Source organism: Drosophila mojavensis, unplaced genomic scaffold (assembly GCF_018153725.1).
Source record: "Drosophila mojavensis isolate 15081-1352.22 unplaced genomic scaffold, ASM1815372v1 contig_80, whole genome shotgun sequence".
Taxonomy (NCBI): Eukaryota; Metazoa; Arthropoda; class Insecta; order Diptera; family Drosophilidae; genus Drosophila; species Drosophila mojavensis.
In genome coordinates, this window is record NW_025318906.1 from 616,675 (window position 1) to 637,402 (window position 20,728).

General features: G+C 39.0%; 3 protein-coding genes across 6 annotated transcripts in view; 1 reads left to right on the top strand and 2 right to left on the bottom strand.

The window, feature by feature from the left end:
• Positions 1-20,728, bottom strand: part of LOC6578272 (G-protein coupled receptor dmsr-1) — a 53,521-nt gene that overhangs the window by 12,827 nt on the left and 19,966 nt on the right. For 3 of the 4 annotated variants that reach the window (XM_032729964.2, XM_032729963.2, XM_015163059.3), the window contains exon 3: positions 14,878-14,954. The gene's annotated coding sequence lies outside the window, so the exon portion shown is untranslated. Of the gene's footprint in view, positions 1-369; positions 436-14,877; positions 14,955-20,728 lie in introns of those variants that run through there. The other variant, XM_044010929.1, reaches the window with a different exon arrangement.
• Positions 612-2,757, bottom strand: LOC6578274 (zinc finger and SCAN domain-containing protein 31). Its single transcript, XM_002004154.4, has 2 exons — positions 2,345-2,757; positions 612-2,273 (listed from the first exon to the last, which is right to left on the bottom strand). Exons 1-2 carry the CDS (start codon positions 2,471-2,473, stop codon positions 702-704), a joined length of 1,701 nt encoding a protein of 566 aa, XP_002004190.1. The 5' UTR covers positions 2,474-2,757; the 3' UTR covers positions 612-701.
• On the top strand, positions 10,521-11,008 carry LOC116804087. Its single transcript, XM_032729965.2, has 2 exons — positions 10,521-10,707; positions 10,778-11,008. Exons 1-2 carry the CDS (start codon positions 10,596-10,598, stop codon positions 10,876-10,878), a joined length of 213 nt encoding a protein of 70 aa, XP_032585856.1. The 5' UTR covers positions 10,521-10,595; the 3' UTR covers positions 10,879-11,008.

The window sequence follows — 20,728 nt, forward strand, 5'->3', positions numbered from 1 at the left end:
AAAACCTACTCAAAATAATGCATTTTCATACATATGTATGTACATAATAAGTACCACATGAATATATATTCATAAATACATATACATACATTCATCATTATATATGCATTCATTAATATGTACATACGCATTCATCAATACAGACATACATACATCAATATGTATATAAATATTCGTCTACGCACATCTATGTATGCATACATCAATCCTGGCATACGCACATAACAACTCATCAACCTAACTCAGTTCATAAGAATCGCTGCCTAAAACTTACATTCAAGTCAATTTTTAGCTATTACTCAATCACACCCATGTAGCAGAGAGACGACACACATACATATAAACGAAAATAAAATTAAATTTTCTTACATTGAGATCACCCTCAACTGACGAGTCCTACGCCAACTGACCGATGTAGTAATCCATTCCAGTAATAAAAACTTTATACATATTTATCAACTGCCAAACTGGAGCTACTACGCCTTTTTTGAAAATTACTTTAAAGCTGAGCGACTGCCTATACAGGACTGCTGAAGGACTCACTTATCCGTGCACACAAAACGTTTTCCGAGTTAATGCTCGTTTTTAATAAAACACAACACAATGTGGGGTTTCAGTTAGAATTGTCCGGAATATACATCTTGTATTTGTATAGAACAGCTTTAGATGAAATTAAAGAAGGCCACTGGAGCTGTGGTAGCCTAGTCAGAGAAGCTATCGCTCCAGTAGGTCGTCGTCAGAGGTGCCACAGACTTGAATAGATCTCTTCCCTGGCTGGGCTGCCCTTCCGTCGATTGCCGCTTGACCCTGCGCTCCGAGTGGCGATTGCAGTCGGTGCTCTGATGGCGTTGCAGCCGCGTTTGAGTAAGGAACGTGAGCTGGCATCGCTTGCACTCATAGATGATGCCGTGCTCATCATGGCTGAGTGCCATGTGACGCTTCAGCTCGGCTCGAAGTCGAAACACCTGGGAGCACAACTCGCAGCGGAACTGGGCTCGCTCTGATGCATGGCGTTCCATGTGGGTCTTGTAGGCGCCCCGCACCTTGAACTTCTTATTGCAGATTTGACAGTGGAACTCGTGCCGGGCATCGTGCATCTTGCGATGCATCACATAGGATTGCTTCCGGGGAAAACTCAGATCGCATTGGTCGCACTCAAAAGGTCCCTGGCTGGCAGCTGGTGAGGTTTGCAGGCTACGCTTCCGTTGATGCTCCTCGTCCTGACTGTTGCCACCAGCCGAACGTTTGGTGCCCTTCTTGCGACCACGTCGTCGGCCCGGCCTTCGCTTTTCACTAATGTCCGTGTCCGCCGAGTCGCTGTCGGCGCTGGTGGAGCCTGCCACATCGGAGACCTTAAACTCGGCATCGTCGTTCAGCTCCTCCTCATCCTCCTCGCTGGCCGAATCAGAGACAGGCGCATCGATGACCACATAGCCACGCGGCCTGCGCACTTTGTTCTTGCTTCTCGACAGACGCTTGCGCAGTTCTTTTTCGGTACTTTCCAGTTGCTGGCGCAACTTTATGGCAACGTTGAGACTCTGCAAGCAGGTGCTGCATATGAACTGCGGCATAAAGTCCTTCAGCGCTATGGAAACACTCGGACAGAGGAGCAGCAGCATGTCAACAGGCACGCTCCCCTGACTGGTCTTCGTAAAGAGACTGATTAGCTGATCTTTGCTGGTGCAGACTCGACACTGTACCTCGTCCACTTCTTCAGCCAGAGCGCCCGAGCGCGCACTGATGTTCATTTGTTCTTCCTGTGCATCGTCGCCTGTGATTAGCTCTCCCTCATCTTCGGCTTCCACCGCCTCTTCTACCAGCTCTTCTACAACTTCATCTTCGACGGTTTCTTGCTCTTCAGGTTCTTGCTCAGCTTCATCCTCAGCCTCTTCTCCAACATCGTCAACAGTGGCTTCCTTATCATCAGCCTCCGTCTCAGCTTCCGTCTCGACTGCTGATTCTGCCTCTGCCTCTGCTTCTGCTGGTACGTCTGCTGCTTCTGCGTCTACCTCTGCCACGACGTCTGCCTCCGTCACTGTTTCTGTTTCTCGTTCGACTGTTGTTTCCTGTGCTTCTGTTGTTGCTGTGGCGCCTTTATCGGTTTGAACATCTGCTCCTGCTGTTAGTTCCCCCTCGCTCTCACACTCTTCATCGGGCATTTCATCTTCTAGATATTCAGCTTCACCCATTTCCTCCTCCACCTCCTTCTCGTGCTCTTCCTCTTGCTCCTCCACAGCTGCTGCCTGGCCGTCGTATTGAATCATTGCGTTGCCCTAGAAAATGTTAAGCAATATTTTTACTGCTGTGCTTCGCTCTGGCAAACCCCGCCTCCCACTCAGCCCACCTCTTCAGCAAGTGCTTCCTCTTCTTCTGCGGCTTTGCAGGCCTCCGCCTCCTTCTCGTTTAGCAGCGCCTCAACTTTATCTGCTGTCATGCCATTTGTGGTAGCCGCGGGCATTATTTCCTCTTCCATCTTCTATTTATTGTTTTCTGACTTTTTTGGCGCCTGAAAATTTACGCCGGCGCCGACAAAAACAAACACAATTTTCAATTTTTGTTTTTCACACGTCAATTCAAGTCTTTCTTCTCTCTACCTCCCGGCCGGTCTTTTTGATTTGTTTCGTTTTATTTTTATTACTTGACGAGAAATTATTAAATATCTTGAGCTCTTCCTTTTATTTTACACTGCGATGCTCAACAAACATTTATAAAATTTTACAAAACAACGCCATATTGAATGAGTACACACGCAGTGAACAGCTGACTCCAGTATCGATGCTTGTGCGCATGTCAGATCAAATATCGATAACACGATAGCACCGAAGTGTGTGCAAGAGAAGCGCGCCAAATGAGATGAGATTTAAAAACTTCTTGAGACGATTCAAAAGAAAGAAATATAATAAATGAATGGAAATAAGTAAATATTTAAAAAGGGAAAATGATAAATTGATTAATAATAAAATTAATAATAAATTATTCTAATTTAATAAATAATAATAATTTAAAAAATAATAAAATAAAATATTTAAAATAGTAATTTTTTTTATTAGTTAAAAATTGTTGAACTTAAGTAATTTAAAATATTTTATTTAAGTTTGCTCTTTATGCATATTATAGGCATAAAATATCAAAATTCAAAAAGAAAATTCCAGGCCTCTATTGTCACAAATTCAATTAGATTCCATTTCCTGCACGTGATAGACATATTCAATTATTTTTGTTAGTGATTTTGTTTTGGTGTTTCTATTACAAAAGAATGCTTTTCTTGCTTACGCGTTAGGAATTCCGTAGCAATTAAAATATTGCACGCCCAGACTGCATAATCGAGAAGCACTTAGTAACGATGGAGAAAATAAACAAAATTTTCCACGAATTCTCTCATCTAGCATATGTTTGCGAGTTTTTCATTCATTCAAATTATTTTGCTTTCATCACCGAGAAAAGAAACAGTGTAAGGCAATAATAAAGAATAATAGAAGAAAATAAGAAAAGGTTCCCATTCGTTGTCAAGTGAGTGAACCAAAAACAAATACAAAAAACATGTATATTTATTTATATATGTGCGTACATAAGTATATCCATGCGACGAGATATTTATTTCAATTATGCGTCCAAACAGGCGAGAGAAAAAATAATGTTAAGGCCTCCACATCAACACTCAGGAATGGGCCTTTGAATGAGCCCATTTGCTTTAACAGACATATTTTTTACATTTCTTACTGATATATAAAATACAACAATTCTACCCTGCAACCATAGTGCAGGCAGGGTGTATTGGCTTATAGAGCAATATAGGTAATACATACAATCATAGGCTTTGACTTCAAGCATTTCTATGTATATGGTCTGTCCCTCCGCTGTTTTACCTCACCCATCTCCATTACAATAAAATCTAAAGACTTGTTATTTGATATGCCTACGCATATATACGCTACACAAAACAATTTTATAATTTATTTGTAATTGAAAACAAGCTCCGGATATCTGATAGTCGTGCACTGCCGACCAAAGTGCTTTTTCTAGTTCCTTTTGCCGCTGCTTGTGATGTACGCCAACAATTATCGTGGCCAAACGTGCGTAGAGACAGGAAAGTAGGTCCTGGCCCGCAGGGAAACAAGTCTGAGATTTCTGTTCATGACGATTGAGATTGAGCTACAGCTAAAAGGAACCGAATGGGTGTGAGCGACTGCACGATACGCGCTCACAGCTATTTTTGGAGCAATTTGCTGTTAAGGACTCTAACGCCCTTTTATACGCCCCCAATAGACCTGCATATATTATATTTTGTCAAACTATAGAGCAGCTTAACAAACAGAAGCCGTTTCACTTTGTAAGGCTTCCCAAATGACTTGACATTGCAGGACATAGGTCCAGCATACGCCCATTTGCTCGCTCCGCTTGGCGGGCATAGAGCAAAACTGGTTGCTTTAGTAACTAGATAAATATAGCTTGGGTTCTCTTCGGGCTGTGATAAAAAATCGCGACCATGTCAACTGACAAACGCATGCCCCGAACACAAAAAGACATCAGGCGTCACAACATGATTAATTATGCATGAATAACCCAAACCCACCCAGCGGAACCCACGCAAACCACCCACTCCGTCAACCCAGTCCACCCAGTCCACCCACCATACATCCGTAAGATAAATAGAAACATATGCTGCCTAGTCGAAGGCTTATGCGTCACTTGCTTTAAGCAGCTCTGCTTTGTCCTTTGCTCAAGGTGTAAGCATTAAGGCCTAAAGAGCTGTGGCCACTATATGGTGTATTTATATATATAGACACATGAGCCGTACAAATTGCTTATACAAAGTTGTCTTTTGGTAATTTATGGCAAACATGACTTCGAATCGAAGGGGTCATAATTCTATTTAATTGCCTCTTTGAAACAACTGCAGCACTTGTCTTGCTTTTCATAAATAAGACGCAATGCAGTTACAAGCGCACCTAAATACACTGAGGAAAATGCAAAAAGAAAACCATGAACGGAAAACTCGATCGATAATATTGGTTCTTACGAAACATAAGGGATAGTTGAATCTGAATTCGAACAAATAATACTCGAATGAGAGTCGTGAAATGTTCAAGAAGTCATTTTGTAACAAAGGCTGGTTTAAATTCATTTCCTTTTCTTGTTGACTTAATCCTGTTGGCCTGTGTAAATACTTAAGTTGATTTGCAAGCTTGAAATATATGCTGAAAATATGATGCGAAACATTTGAAAGGCTCGTTTTGTTACGCTGTCATAAAGTCAGAAGTGTTGTTCATGAAAGGCAATCAAAATGACGTGCTCGGGTCTCTCTCAACTTTATTTCGCAACACGCATTCTGCATAGGTAATAGGTTGGGATAAGACTTTCGAGTGTCCAGGTTCATGTTACCTGCTGAATAACTGTCTATATATTACATCGCTTACCCAGCATGTTCTTTAAGTACAAACACTCCCAGAGCTTGCTTTAAGTTCGAGTGAAAAACGTGCAGAGTCTAGGGCAAAACATGTGAGAACTGGGTCGGGAGTGCGCGACTAGCAGATACCGCGATTCCAGCGCAGAGCTGCTATTAAAGGCAGATAGATCTTAATTGAGAATAGATATACCTCCCCCTGCCCGAAGCGTACACTGCCACGAAACCGTTATACCAAGACTATGCCATTCTCAGTGGACATAAAGAGCAAAACTTTTTTGGCATTACGAACTGCGGGTGGGCAAGGGGAAGACTTTGCAACAACGGAATTTAACAACTGGCAGCATCTAAAGTTGTCGTTAAATGTATTTACCCTGCAACAGAATGGGGATTGGGTATATCGACTTAGTGCAAGTTTTTGATCGACTTCCAGCTTTAGTCTAATGTAAACAAAACCCGTCTAAAGCATTTTTAAGCAGCTTGACGGCAGGTAAACATGCTACAGGTGTATATGTGTGTATGTCTGGTGTCTGTGTGTGTGTGTGTGTGTGGTAAACCTTGTTGCCACAAAATAATGCGCATAACATAAAAGCATTGAGTTTATGTGCAACATTTGTTATTCATTGCATGAGGAGCTCATTGAAAAGGACATAGAAGACGCGCTTGGCGGAGAGTTGCCGGGCGAGGGAAGTATGGCAACTTATGTAATTAATTTACAACCTGATTCACTCCATTCTTCTTCTCGTGCTTATGTGAACAAAATTAAATGAAATAAATCTTACAATTCTATGCCAAAGCCAACCAAATGCGACCCCAGAGAAGTCTCAACATTAATCTTACGAAAGAAACATTTATATCTATAAACACGATATAAACACAGACATATATATACATGTGTATGCATGTACTTGTTGTATTCATGTATGTGCGTTAATTCACTCAAGTAAATGATATTTTAGAGTTAACCGTAAATTGTTGATTAGGGCTAATTAATGCCGCATCAATCAGCCAGAGAACAAAGCTTACTGGAGCTTCCATCTCACAAATTACTTGACTTCACGCAAATCCTTAGCACATTGCGCATACGCCGCGTAAGCCCAAAGGAGCAAACCAACAACAGAAAAAGAAATACACACAAATAAAGTACAGCAAAAAGTAGCTGGCAATTCTTTATAAGCGTATAATTTGAAAATTTGCCCCTGGGGCAATATGTTTATGCCTGCCTTTTGTCCCTATTGTGTGCGAAGCTTTTTCATTCATTGCTGCGCTTATTGTTTATGCTAACAGCGCCTATCTCTCGATCTCTCTCTCTCGCGCGTACTCGCTTTATCTATCTCTCTCTCTATCACTCTGTTTGTTTTGATGACACCCTCAAGCGTATATATTTTGTGCTTTGCTGAAATTTGCACACAGCACAAATAAAACGAGGGCCGCTTCAATGTGCAGCAGAATCATATTAAGCATACGCAGCGTATCACAACGCGTGTGTTTTTTTTTTCTTTTTAATTATTACGCAAATTTTTTGTACAATCAATTTTGTTTAATCTGAATGCCTGCGGGACAATCACAATCGATTTTTGTTTATGTACAAATATTAAGTATACGCAGTAGAGGACAACGTTATTTTAATCTCTTTTCAGGCACGAAATTACTATAAATTGATTGGGCTTCGGTAAATTTTATAAGCATCACAAAGTTAACGCGGCAGCTTCTCACTCTACAATAATAATAAAGTATACGCAGTATAGCACAAAGTGAATTATAATCCAATTTAAAACTCGAATTCCGTAAATATGCACGGAATGCAGCTAAGCAATAAGCTTATTTAACTGTAGAGCAAATACGGTTCATTCCATAGAATTAATTTAAATGAAACCCGACACACAGCTATTAGCAAAGGCCTTGTCCATGTCTCCTTTAAATTTTTTAACTAACTGTAGATAATAATATCATAATACTAAGTATGCGCAGTGCAGCACAAAGTTATTTTTAATCTCATTTTAATCTCAAATTTCTTATTGGCTTTGGCATAAAGTTTTTCTTGGAAGAAATAACAATATTGAGTATGCGCTAAGTGCAGCTAAGCAACAACATTATTTGTCAAAGGTTCTTACTTTCCCTGAATTAATTTACGCAATAACGGACTCACCCTCAATGCCTCCATTCAAATTTCTACTGACCTTAAAATTTTTTTTATTTACTCTAACTTTAATAAACTATTTTCACAACATTTGAGTCCTAATGCATTGAGATTCACATTTAGCTTGAATTTTGTTTTCAATAGCAGATCTTGATTAAGAGAACTGCAATGAGTTTTCATCAGAATCAAAACATTCGGTCATGGACAAACTGTAAATTGAATTAAGCTACTTTAGCAAAGAAAAACAAAGCTGCTTAGGTTTCAATAAATACGTGAGCTGAGCTTGTATTTTTATATAATATTTTGCCAGGTTTCCTTGTTGACTTTCCAAAAACTCTTCGCTCCACCTGCGCCTAATCTAATCCATATCACGCACATGAGTAAGAAATGCCTGCGAATCGTTGAGGTTCATTATTAATATTTAGTATCAAGTACATTTGGGAGGGGTGTGGCGAAAGAGAGAGAGCGAGGGAGGCGGATTATATAACTGCCTGATAAAGCCCAACTGTGATAAGCAGCTTTATATCATTGCCGCGACTCACGCGTCTCATTAGATTAACAATTCAGAGAGCCAACATGTGTGTGACACACAGCCCGTTTCCCATGCAACAAGTGCAGGGTGATTGAGTGGAGTAGAGTAGGAATCATCCTAATTTTCTGCTGTCGTCACATCACGCATTCGCATCGCATCGCATTTGTCTCAATCAATTAGGTTGCTGACAAAATTTGTCCCAAGTCGTCACGTGCGCCCATTACCATTATGCACATTAAATATATACATATGTATGTGTGTATGTGCATATATGTATGTATTGAACACAATGTCTTTGATGACAACCAGCAGTTGGGCAGGCGTGGGCGTGGCGTGGGAATCAAGCGAAATTCCAATCAAACTTTTCTGCGTTTGCTCAAGAGTGCGCGTCAAATGTGCCTAAAAGCGTATGGATTTAGCACAAGTCAAATCCACCCAAAACACGTACAATGAATACGTAACAAACGTACACACACACACACGCACACATGCGCACAACCACACGGAAACAGTTTGTCGTTTGTCATTGTGCAGCTGTTGCCACTTTTAACTGCGGCGAGGATGCTCCAAGCAGCCAACGGCCCGTGGCAAACCCTTGTTAAGATGCTGCCCTAGATCCGAGGACAAGCCATAAGCGCTTGGATGAGTTAACTTAAGTAGGCATGTATATTTACACATACAGGGCATATCTCTTAGGCCTGCGTAATATTCCCAAAATTTATTAAACACAATATACATTTGTAATAAAGTAGAAGAGATCTAGATAATACCCGAGGCTCGCGTTGAGCTGATAGACAGACAACAGGTCATGCTTGCTTATGGATTAAATGATCCTTAGATTTATTCAATCAGCATATCCTTTATATATAAATATTACTAATAAATATTCAAATATTTTCTTACATTTCGAATATTTTGCGTAGGCCTTTCATTTCCGACCTTCAACTCCATAAGTTTTGTAATTTCTATTCCTGCCATAAAGTCAAGAATTAATATATAAATAAATAACAGGTAGAGGCGCAGCTCGTTTCGGATTTAAATAAAAAAACAATATGAAAAGGTTTTTACTTTCTATGAAACTCGTTTGCGACAAAAGGCGACAAAAGCGCAATATCAAACGATTTTTGTCTTTTGATCTTAACGCCACGGCCAAACCTGACACGATAAAGCTGGGTATTGCCCAGAGCCCAGAACGCAGAACGCAGAACCCAGAATCAAACAAAATGCGAAGAAGAACAACAAAATTAGTACAATGAACCGGCAAGAAATTCCTAGACAAAAAGAAATAAAACACAAACAAAAATAAAGAGACATATTTAAGCAAATTTCGATAAATGTTGCATATAAATTCATATTAAAAATAAAAAATAAAAAATTGTTTATTTTTGTCTTGCAATATTCAAATAGTCAATATTTTGTTTTGTTTGTTTACTTTTCATTCTATTGGAATTCCCAGCCGGCGTCGCGCCGTGTTTGTTCTTTGGCGGAACCCGTTTCAGGCTTCCTTTGTTTACTCGTCCATGCCGGGGTTAAACGGGTCGATGGGTTCTGGGCTGTGGGTTGTGTCTGCATACCTGTCTCTTTGACAGAGTGCAAATTTTGGTATGGTAACAGTATCGATGGAGGTGGAAGAGCTGGCATATCTGCCTCAGCTTAACAAGTGCAGCTCCCCAAGAGTCGAGTGACTGTCAGGCTTATGCTATCAATTGGGATTGAGTTGTGTCAGATTGTCTGTCTCACAGCAAAGCAAGGAATTTTGGTATGTCTCTGGATGTAACTTGAAATCGTATCACAGCTTAAAAAGAACATTTAAATATTTAATTTGCTTAGAAGCCTATTTAAGCAACCGCTAGAGTACTTTGCTTCTGAGAGAGCTGCAAATAGATACGTAAGTATAAATAATAAAGAGAGCCAAGTCAAGGCGAACTCTGAATAGCTCATAATCCAATTTGCTGTGTGTTAATGGAATCGCCAAGTCTTCATAGTCTGCTGAACAATGTATTAGGATTCCGATTTATGAACTCGAACGAATCAACAAAGAATCCCATAATCTCATTACCGCCCACATTTGGATCAACAATTTCATAGACTCTTTCGAGCGCGTATCAAGCAGTCGTTTAGGCTGCTTCCACAATAATCTGACTCGTTTTCTTTTAATATATTTGTATGCTGGGATTAAATATCGTAGCAGCTGCCGCATATTTGTGTTGTGTAGGCGCCAACGAAATTAATTTCGGCGTCTCAAAACAAGAAATCAATTTCGACACACAGAAAACAAAGGGGAGAAGCAGCAGTAGCAGCAGCATCAGAGAGAGTTGAGACCAGAGAAATGAGAACTGAGAACCAAAACCGGGAGACGGCGGCTTCCCATTCATGCTCGACTTCTAACAAATGCCTTCTTCATTTTTTGTTCGGGTATAAATAGCGGCGCCTGTGACTTTGCTAATTAGACCTGAAACAAAGTTCATCAGCGCAGCAACAGCACTCGCAGGAGTCAGCTCAGTCCCCACCAACGAAAGATGTCGAAATTGTTTGCAATTGTTCTGCTGTTCGCCACAGTCTGCCTGTTCCTGGCGAATGCTGCCCCAGCACAAATACTGGATGCACAGACCGCTATCAGCAAGATAATTGGTAAGTCACAACTCCCTCCACAGGATTCTCCCTCCCGGTCAAACTCTGCTCTATCTCTGTCGCCTTGCAGCTGCCTACAACCGCATCCCGGGACCTTCGCGAGTCTATCCCGCGGAGGTGGCTACGCTCATCGACCCAAACACGTTTGTGCCTCGCAATTACTTCTTCTAAGTCGGTCGGAAATGTCCCGTTTCAGCCGTCCTCTGTTGTGTTTACTAGTCTAATAAGAGTTAATAACTAAAAATTCATTTAAAGAAACTTGTGTAAAAACTAAAAAATAAAAACTATTTTATACTGAAAATTTTATTTAATTTTTCTTCACTATTTCGAGATTATTATTATTTTCTCTAGAATATACGTTACAACAAAATCATTATACGCTACTAAAAACCCTTTTTAATTACCATTAAATCAATTATAACTATATTCATAAATTATTTACAAAAATTGTATTTTAAATACAAATAAAAGTGAAACACATCAAATCAAAGGTGAAGCAAATTAAAAACATTAGCTTGTTTTTAGTCAAAGTTAATGTGCACAATGGCATTTAATAAACATGTGTAAATCGTGTACAGAGATATATATTTTTATTTATTTAGTATTTCACACTCATTTATAATTATAATGAGATTAGTACAACATACAAAAATGTTTTTATACATATATAACAAACATATATATTCTTTTTATTTCTAAAGTGGCGTGAATTCTATTGAAATTTATGTATTTTTTAATTAACCAATTAAACACAGACAATTAAAAAGTCGATTGTTTGAAGGCCTGGGTATTTCCTAGCAAGCTCACGCAGAGAGTGCGAAAGCGAGAAGAACAGAGAGAGAGAGAGGAAGAGAGAGCGAGAGAGAGAATCTGGAATTTATGTTTATTAAATAACATATGCAGATCATGTGGAATAACCCGCATGCATTAAGACAAAGGCATTTTACATTTTCGCTTTTAGTTTTTGTTGCGGTTCGTTTATAACTGAATTCCACAATAGCAGTGCGAAATTAATAAATCGAGTCGATGTCCTGCTGCTGGCTTTGTTATTGTCATTTGGCAGACTTTAATTAGGTCGTAATCCAATTAGTTTCTGCTACCTTTACCTCGTTTACAATTATTTGCTAATTAAACGAGTAACCAGGGCGACTCAAAGAGGCGACACAGAGGCCAACACAAGAGACATATGAATGGAATGATATAAATGGTGTTGAGGAAATCTTGTTTGTGTGCCACTGTAGCTATAGATACGACTCACGGCAATCTTTATTGGTTGACAAAGAACTCATTCAGTTCAGTTGCTTGTTAAACTACTTCTGCCTCCTTTAAACACCGACTTGCTACACGTGTAACCCTTAGATCGCATGCATATTTCAGAGCTTAATTTTCCGAGCTGCTGGCGAATCTGTGCAAGCATTGAGCGCGTGTGTGTGAGCGGGTGCGTTCATGCGTGTGTGTGTGTGTGTATGCGACAACCCCTACAGCAGTTGCACAGCCTCGAAAGCGGATGCAAAATTTAAACTTTGGAATTCGCTAAACTAAAATGATACCATCGTTAGAGTTAGTCGCATATAAGTGGAAAGGAAGGACAGAACACTGAGCGAAAATAATGTTAAATTCACAAAGAACTTATCGTCATATTTTTAATTTTTTTAACTTTTCAGTTAAATAAAGAAAACTCTAACAAATATATTTATTTCATTTAGCCACTTTTTTTTTACTACTTCTTAAAAACTTTTTTTAGTGAAGTGTATAAAAATGTTTATAAGATAAATATGAAATATAATTTATGCACACATATATCACATCACAAATTTAATCTAAAGCAGCAGTGTGTTGTATACATATCGTCTAATTGCTAGAGCTAGAGTAGTGTTGGAGCTCTCATCTTCATATACTCAAAATAACACTCCACGAGAGCGAGACCAACATAGCTGTTGCTGAGCGTAGTCCCGGTTGTTGCTGAGGGAGAATGAGATAGCATATAGGCCTCTTCTCAAACAAGCAGTGTATGGGTTGCTTCGGAGCGATACCGAAGAAGCTGCTAAGAATTTTCTATATAAAAATAGAACAAGTGAATTGCAGAAGCACAGCAACACAAGGAACTAATGAACTATGAATTTCTTTAAATTATATACTCCACTACTTTTCGCACCTTTTAGTTTTAAGTGTATTAAAGTTTTCCTGTATTCTTATTCTTGATTTACGTAGAATTCATGCAAGAAATCATTCAAGTATGAACGTTACAGGTTTAGTTGCACGAAGCAGCCCAAACTGTTTTTGTACCCATCGTAAAAATAATCCTTAGAGCACAATATACGAATTCAAGCGTAAAAATCTCAGCATAGACCGCACCTAGCGGAAGACTTCTCCACATGCTGGAAGTGGGTCAGGATTGTCATGTTAGCCTAGGATTTTATGCCATAAAGTGAATTCAGCCTGTTGTTGGCCTCAGAAAGTTTAATTTGCTTGCATACAATTGATATAAGAATACATTAAAGCTATGAACGTTTTCTACTTTAACGAAATTTAAGGAAAGCCTTCAAAAAGGAAATGTGCTTCAGTTGAACAGATAGTCAGTTTTTCACAAACATTAGGCACTATGCTTAATTTGACTTTAGAATTTCTAAAAAAAAAAAATAAAAATAAAAGCATAATAAAGATCAACAAGAAACTCTAGAGAAAAGCTTTGCATTTCCCATTCCATTTCCATTCAACTCAACTACTTATAAAGCTTTACTATTCACTCCACCTTTTCGCTGAGTGTACTTGTGTGGCATATGCAGCGCACATACTTGATTCAACTTTCTGAATGCACACAAATTGTGCATGAAAGTTTTAAGTTTGGCTGGCCAAGTGGATAGAAATGCGCTTTAGCCTGCTGCAAGATGATGGATGAAGGATGCAGTGGCTCAAGCTCAACTTTTGTCGCCATTTCCACTCTTCTTCTTCTAGTTGTGAAGAATGTTTACGCAGGACTCGAGCGACAAAGTCAACTGGCTCAACTCGATTTGCTGCCGAGAACGGACGTTGGCCGGACAAACAATGCTGATAGCTGACTATCAAACATTTCATATTTATGGCTGAGAGCAATAAAAAGATTTCGCTGCTTGAACATATTGAAATCGACAATGCATACACTAAGAGCCCCCTTTAGGATCCATATGGCGGCACGTGTCTGCATATCGAATAAGCTGTTGGCCAATACGATTTATGACCCTTGCAGTTACATGCAACAACAGAAGCCGCAGTCAAAAAGACGACAGAAACAGCAACATATTGACGTAAATCGAAAAAAAAGCTGTCACCTGTCCAATATGCCAGAGGTAAACTGTGCTCGCTCACGAATGGATAAAAATCTAATAAGGGAAACTGGGACACAAGGGCAACAAGGGAGGTGGGTCGAAGTGTGAATGTCCGACTAGGATATACCCGTCAACATCCCGAAACATCTGATAGAAACTCATTTGAATCAATAAAGTGTATAAAAGAATCTTTAACAAGAAGGATCTCATTAAAAGCACTCCCTACTTGCTCAAGGCATTTCAATTCAGACTTGGAGCTTCCACAAATACATCTTTCAGGCATTCCTCCATGTGTAACGCATATTGATGGCACAATAAATACTAATTGATTAGGCTAAAGTAATAGCCTTAATAGAAGCAATCCATGACAACAGAGAGAGGGAGAGGGAGAGAGAGAGAGACAGGACGAGAAGCCAAGTCCAGCAGAAGTAGATCTGTTCTAGGTTTGATTAGTCTGTTTACAGCATTTCTTATTAGATGAAGTATCATTAAATTTACTTCGTCACTTTAGTCAGCTACTACTCAACTAGCCTCTTGTTGTTCAGGAAGTTGTTGCTTTTACGACTCTCGTCTTAGGTATTTTATGGCTCGCCCACATGTTGTCATCCGGCTCGACATATTTGCCAACCAGAATCGCTTAGAAATTCCCAATTGGAATGTTGTACCCCAAAAATAAAACCGAACCCAAACAAACAACAAATAAAGCAAATTTCTTCTTCACATGCGCCGAGCATATAAATTTGTTAACAGTTGTTAATAACAAAAACCAAAAAAAAAAGTAGAAAGATATTTATCTTTATTAATTTGCATTGCAAATATAGATATATATGTGTATATATATAGTCGCATTCATAGCTCGACTTACCTGTAGCTCGCGTTATCTGCTTTTCACTATCTGAACGACGCTTTAATTATGCAAATTGTTGGCGCCAGCAAAAAGTGCTAAAAAAAAAAGCAAAACATACACAGCGAATAAAAAATCTGACATTAACAAATTGAACCGTTAAAAAGCAAATGACAAATTACAATAAAATCGAATTTCAACAAACAATCAGATAAGAGCCTCTTGCGGTCCCAAATCCTCGGGCTAATAAAAATGTAAATATCTGTGGGCGATGATAGGTCGTTGCGTTTGAGAGGTACAGGCTATTCTAGAGGGCTTGTGACATATCTGACGCAGCTATAGGGTATCAGCAGAGTATCTGTTAGTCTTAATAGTAACTGGATACAGGGTATCTACTAATTGAATCAGCAAAGTATGAAATTACATTGTGAAATAAAATATCTTTGACATAACTACAGGGTATCTAGGTAGGTAAGCTACACCTGTAGTTTACAGCCTGTAGTTTATCGATTATTGGTTATTTTTCTTGAAGAACGTTTTCTTATTTATATATATAGAGAGTATTATATTTTCAAATAAGTACAGGGTATCAGTTTTACATTATATCGATAGATATAATGGGTATCTTCTATTTGATCATTAATTTATTTGATCATTTTTTTGTTTACTTTCTACTCTGAACATTAATCCAATTTAGGGTATTTATACGTCTTTCATTGAAGTTAAGCAATGGCTACTTAATTCAATAATAATTCGTAAATTGTTAAACGGAATATTAAATTACGTTCAACGTTAATTAAACGCCATTACTTTAATTGCAAATTTTATTGAATTTATAATTACACATACAAGTCAAGGTTGTTCTGGTTGAGTTTGATCGACTTGAAAATACCTTCTAATCTACACGCTTAAATCTGTAGTCTTTAAATTGATATTTCTCGAAATTTCTGTTTGCATTCAAATTGATATTTGTCTATCGATAAAATAAATACTATTGACTAGGATATAAATAATTACATAGCCATATTATCTTTATAGTAAGCTAATACCTATCCAGCAACTCTGCTCTATTAGTCTTTCAATTTAACATTTTATATGGGGAGAATTTTCTCTTCCACTGTAAGCAAACACAAAGCTGTGCTTGCCTCTTCGAAACACTTTAAAATGCCATAAATAGGAAAACCCAATCTATTATGGGGTATGTACACAAGTAAAAGCCTTTTATATTGCCTCCAGCTCTGTTTGCCCACACTCGTCTTCTGTTGGCTTAATATGAAATAATGATACGAGTGAAATCGAGTCCCAGGCCCAACACAAATTCAGTGTGATTGTATGCAATTCGCCCAAGTGATAATTCAGTCTTTGTAAATATAAATGGTAAATCTGCTTCATTTTGCCTCAGCCTCTTTGATGTGGGCGTATCAAAACGGAGTCAAAGCGAAGTGCTCATAATAAAACGGACACCCAAAAAGTATGCAACAAATATGTAATCAACGAATGCTGAATGAGTGTGTGTGTGCGTGAGTGTGTGTGTGCGTCCGACAGAGGTTAACATTTGCCATGTATTGAATATGCAAGTTCTTCAGGCTATAAACGCTCGCCATGCTAATGGAAAAGTTGGCGCCCGTTAAAGCAAGCAGCGCAAAATCGGGAGAGAAAAAATTGATGTAAGCAAAAAGGACACACAACAGGATAACTGTCCCACTGAGTGAGTGTGTGTGTGTGTGTGTGAATGCACGCTACATTGGTTTTGATTTCACTTAAGCCCGGTTGTTTGTTGTTGGCAACCCTTGCAGCAACAGCATTTTATGGTGTCTGCGGAACGGGCTTGTCCTCTTCTTTTTTCCGGTATTTGATTCGAATGTCTGATGAAATACATTCTGGTCTAGTTGAGCGTCATGAAATAGCTCGCTTCGGCAGCTGACCTTTGACGTTACTTATGTTAAGTCCACTGCCACTGTCCACTGCCCAACAGCCTTCGCAGCGACATCGACATCGACATCGACGTCGGCATCAACATTGTCAGCCCCAATGTTAGCGTCAGCACAATGACACAGACACAGATCCACGTTTTATGATGGACGCCCCTTCGAAAGCCTAAGCAGCGAGTAACCCACACAATCGTACACTGAGAGAAATCGATGGGTTGACTGCAAGTGTTGTACATAAATTAATAATTCATTGTCATTTTCATTGTCAATGTCATGGCCAATGTCATTGACTTGGCCATTGTTATTTTCATGATAAGTTTCATGACAAGTTTCAAAATGAGAAAAACTCTTCTCTGAGTGTACTCAAGTAATTAAGAGTACATAAAAAGCAGAGGCATTACCCTGTCATTGTCATCGTTATTTGCATTAAAACTGAGAAAAGTCTTCTCCAGTGTATTTAAGTAATTGTGAGTACATAAAAAGTAAAAGCCTTACAATTATACCCAGTGCAAGATGATAATACATATATATACAAACACACACACACACACAGACATAAAAAATCAGCTGAACGGCGTTGAACTGGGCTTTAGAAGAATCGTGGCTCAAGTAGCTCATTGTTGGCATAATGCGCGAGCAGCACTTAGCACTTGACTGTGGCGTGACCATGGCACAGACATTATTATTGGCAATATTATTAAAAGCGCTTAGGCGATGACTTATTAACATAATCATATCATATGCGAATCTAGATATTGTTGACTCAACAACAGCAGCAGCAGCAGCAGCAGCAGCAGAAGCAGAAGCGTCAGCTTACAGCCAACACACTGAGCATCGAGGTCAGGCATCAGTGTGCATAACTCATTATTCATTTGGCTAACAGACGAGGACTCGCAGCGGCGATGTTTGCACGCGCATGCAAATCGTGTCCTACGCTAACGACTGCGGCTTACCCTTGAACTAGAAAGTCTACAGCGTGTAAAAAGCATTCTGAGTAGAGCTTTCAATTTCCAATAACAAGAAATCGATCAATATGTGCCTTAATATGTATAAAATACAAGCGAAAGCATAGCTAGGAATAATATAAATATGAATAATACATTTGCATTTATACTATCGATAATTATCGATTGACTTGCAATTGGCACATCACAAATACAAAATTATGTTAATACAATTCAATGTAAAATATTTGATGACTGCCAACGTTTTCTGCCTCGATAAATTTGATTGATTTCGATGATGGCTAACATTTATTTCATATTTTCATATACAGTTTTCCTTGTTGCTTTTACCATTTTCAAATCAGAGAAAAGCCTCGATATTTTCTCCGATTTATGGTTTCACTCTCAGCTCCCTTTTTCGAGCTCACTTGCGCCAACTCGCATTTCAGATAAAAGGGCAAGCATTCAACCTCAATAACAAGCTCGATTTGAGCGTAATTGAAACAGATGTCTGTGGCGTTCACTGTTTACAGCAAATATTAAGTATACGCACAGTCGATTTGTTGGCAAGGCAACAAACGCATAATTTCACCGAATGTTAATGCTTCACATATTTCAAAACAACTTCATCAACTACAAAGGATTTAAACAAAATATGGGACAAACCGTGCCTGTGAATCAAAATTTGAATAAAAAAAAACTGAATGGAATATGAGAGAATATTGAATAACAAAGCAGAGAGGTGGGTGCGTTTCCACTTCGAAACACTCCGCATGATAAATTCGATATGTTCTTGGAATTGTTTTCATTTTATCTGTTAAAAAATACCCTACGCAATCAAATAGTAGAGGGACATACATTGTAATTTTGGGGAATGGGAATATTTAGGTTGTAATATTTAGTTAAAAGTGTGAGAGATAGCTAGATAAAAATAGAACGGAGCTGTACCCAACTAAACAATTTCCAGTATAATACGATTTCCTCATGCAAGCCCCGCCCTCTATTTAGCTGGCATTTAATTTTTCCCACTAATAACTGAGCATGGTATCCGTGAGTACATACCCTAGCTACTCGGCGCTATTGTTTGACGGAGCATATGAAAAAGATACATAACAGAAATATTGTGGGTGTGTCATGCTGACTCGCATTTGGTGATAAAAAGAAAACCGCAGAGCGAATTCCATTGGCTCATAAATCGCGAGGTTTCTGTGCACAGGACACGTTACCCTGGCGACGATCTGTTGTTGTTGTGGCGTCAGTTCGGCCAAGCAGCTGGACATGTATCATTAAACATGTTCAGCGCGAAGCGAACATATATCATATTTCCTTATTTTTTTTACAATTTTTTCGTTCCTGCATTTTGATTTACCAGTTGTCAAGCGTTGTTTATTTCTTTTGAACCCATTCATCAAGAGCAGCGCAGGACCCTGGAGACGACACTGTTGGCCTTTCGCCCTAGCTCAATGTTTGCCCAAAGCCAAGTGAGTTGTTTGTCAAAGCTTAGCGTGCATTGGCCAAGCAAATATTGATACGATAATTACAATAATTGGTTTTGCAAGTAGGAGTAAACAAATATGACGTAGGGAGTGCCCGACTAAGTGGAGGTAGAGCTGGGTGTACCTGCTCGATACAATAAACATGACTATTATATTCACTTTTACATGACAATTATACACTAAATTCCCATCTTCAATTGATAAACTAATGAATATATAATAAACTCTATTTGAATTGAATCGCAATACACTAAGCACTCAGTCCAAGGACGCATTATGTCACAAGAGTCAAAAGGATTTAAGATTCATTGAGCAGATGGCAAAAAGGGGGTCTGACGGGGTAGAGGGGCTTGGGTCTGGCACAGCTTTCGTAAGCTTTGTCGTAATTATTGTGCATACTCTATTATTTATATGCCAATTCACTTGACGTTCATTTATAACGCTTTTAATTTATGCAAATTGAAGATTGTTCGAACAGGTTTAACGTAACGCTCACAATAATTTGACAACATCCTGAAGCGCAATCCCGTGACATCAGCGATAACAACTTTTAACACCGTCATCTTCTGAATATTTTAATAAAGTACCTAAATATAGCGATATAAGTGTAATTGAATAAATGAAATTGGTCCTCTGAATTGAAAAACATGCCGAAAAGGGAAACTAATGCTATGGCACAATTCGCTGGAACACAACTGTGCACAACAGTTTAGCCCTTCTATGCAATTCTCATGAAATATGTCTTTATAAATACTGTAACACTTAATATACTTTAATAATAGTTCAGAGTAAAGAGTAATATCTCTTAAAGCTGTTGTCTTTCAATCTTTTAGCTGATATCAAAGGCTGAGGTGTTGAGAGTTTTACAGTCGCCCGCTGCATTGTTTGGATGCCTCCTTTGAGGCGGACTAATGCTGAATGCTTATCTTTCGCATCAGCAAGTCGCATTTGCTTAATTAGGTGCATCGATTTGCAGCTCGCAGACGACTGAGCAAAACAAGCGAAGGGTACTGTAGATGGCAGCTTCAATTAATTGTTCTTGTTATGTGCTGTAATCGCCGTTCATTGAGTCAACGACTGACTGTTATCTGACTGCGGCCTCTGGGCTTTAATATCTGAAAACTTTTGTCCAAATGGGGCAATAACAATGCCAACTTTATCTTCAGCCACTACAGCGAGCTGGCTCGCGCGATAACAGCCCGCGCGGCAGCCGTGCAGTCAAATAGTCGTCAGAGCTCACTGGGAGGTGAGAATTTAATTAAGTCGACAATAATCCCAGGGATTGACTTGCGGATACGTTCGCTTGCAATTATATTGAGTGATTGATTGACGGAGCGATTAACAATGGGCAATCAGCAATGATGAACTGCGCTGGATGTGACATGCAAGATACCTTAAAATCAAATAAGTTCATATGAAAGCATGGTAGATAGAATGATACGACTGAGTGACAGATATGTGAGTACTAGGGTGGATATATATTTATGGCGATACAAAATTG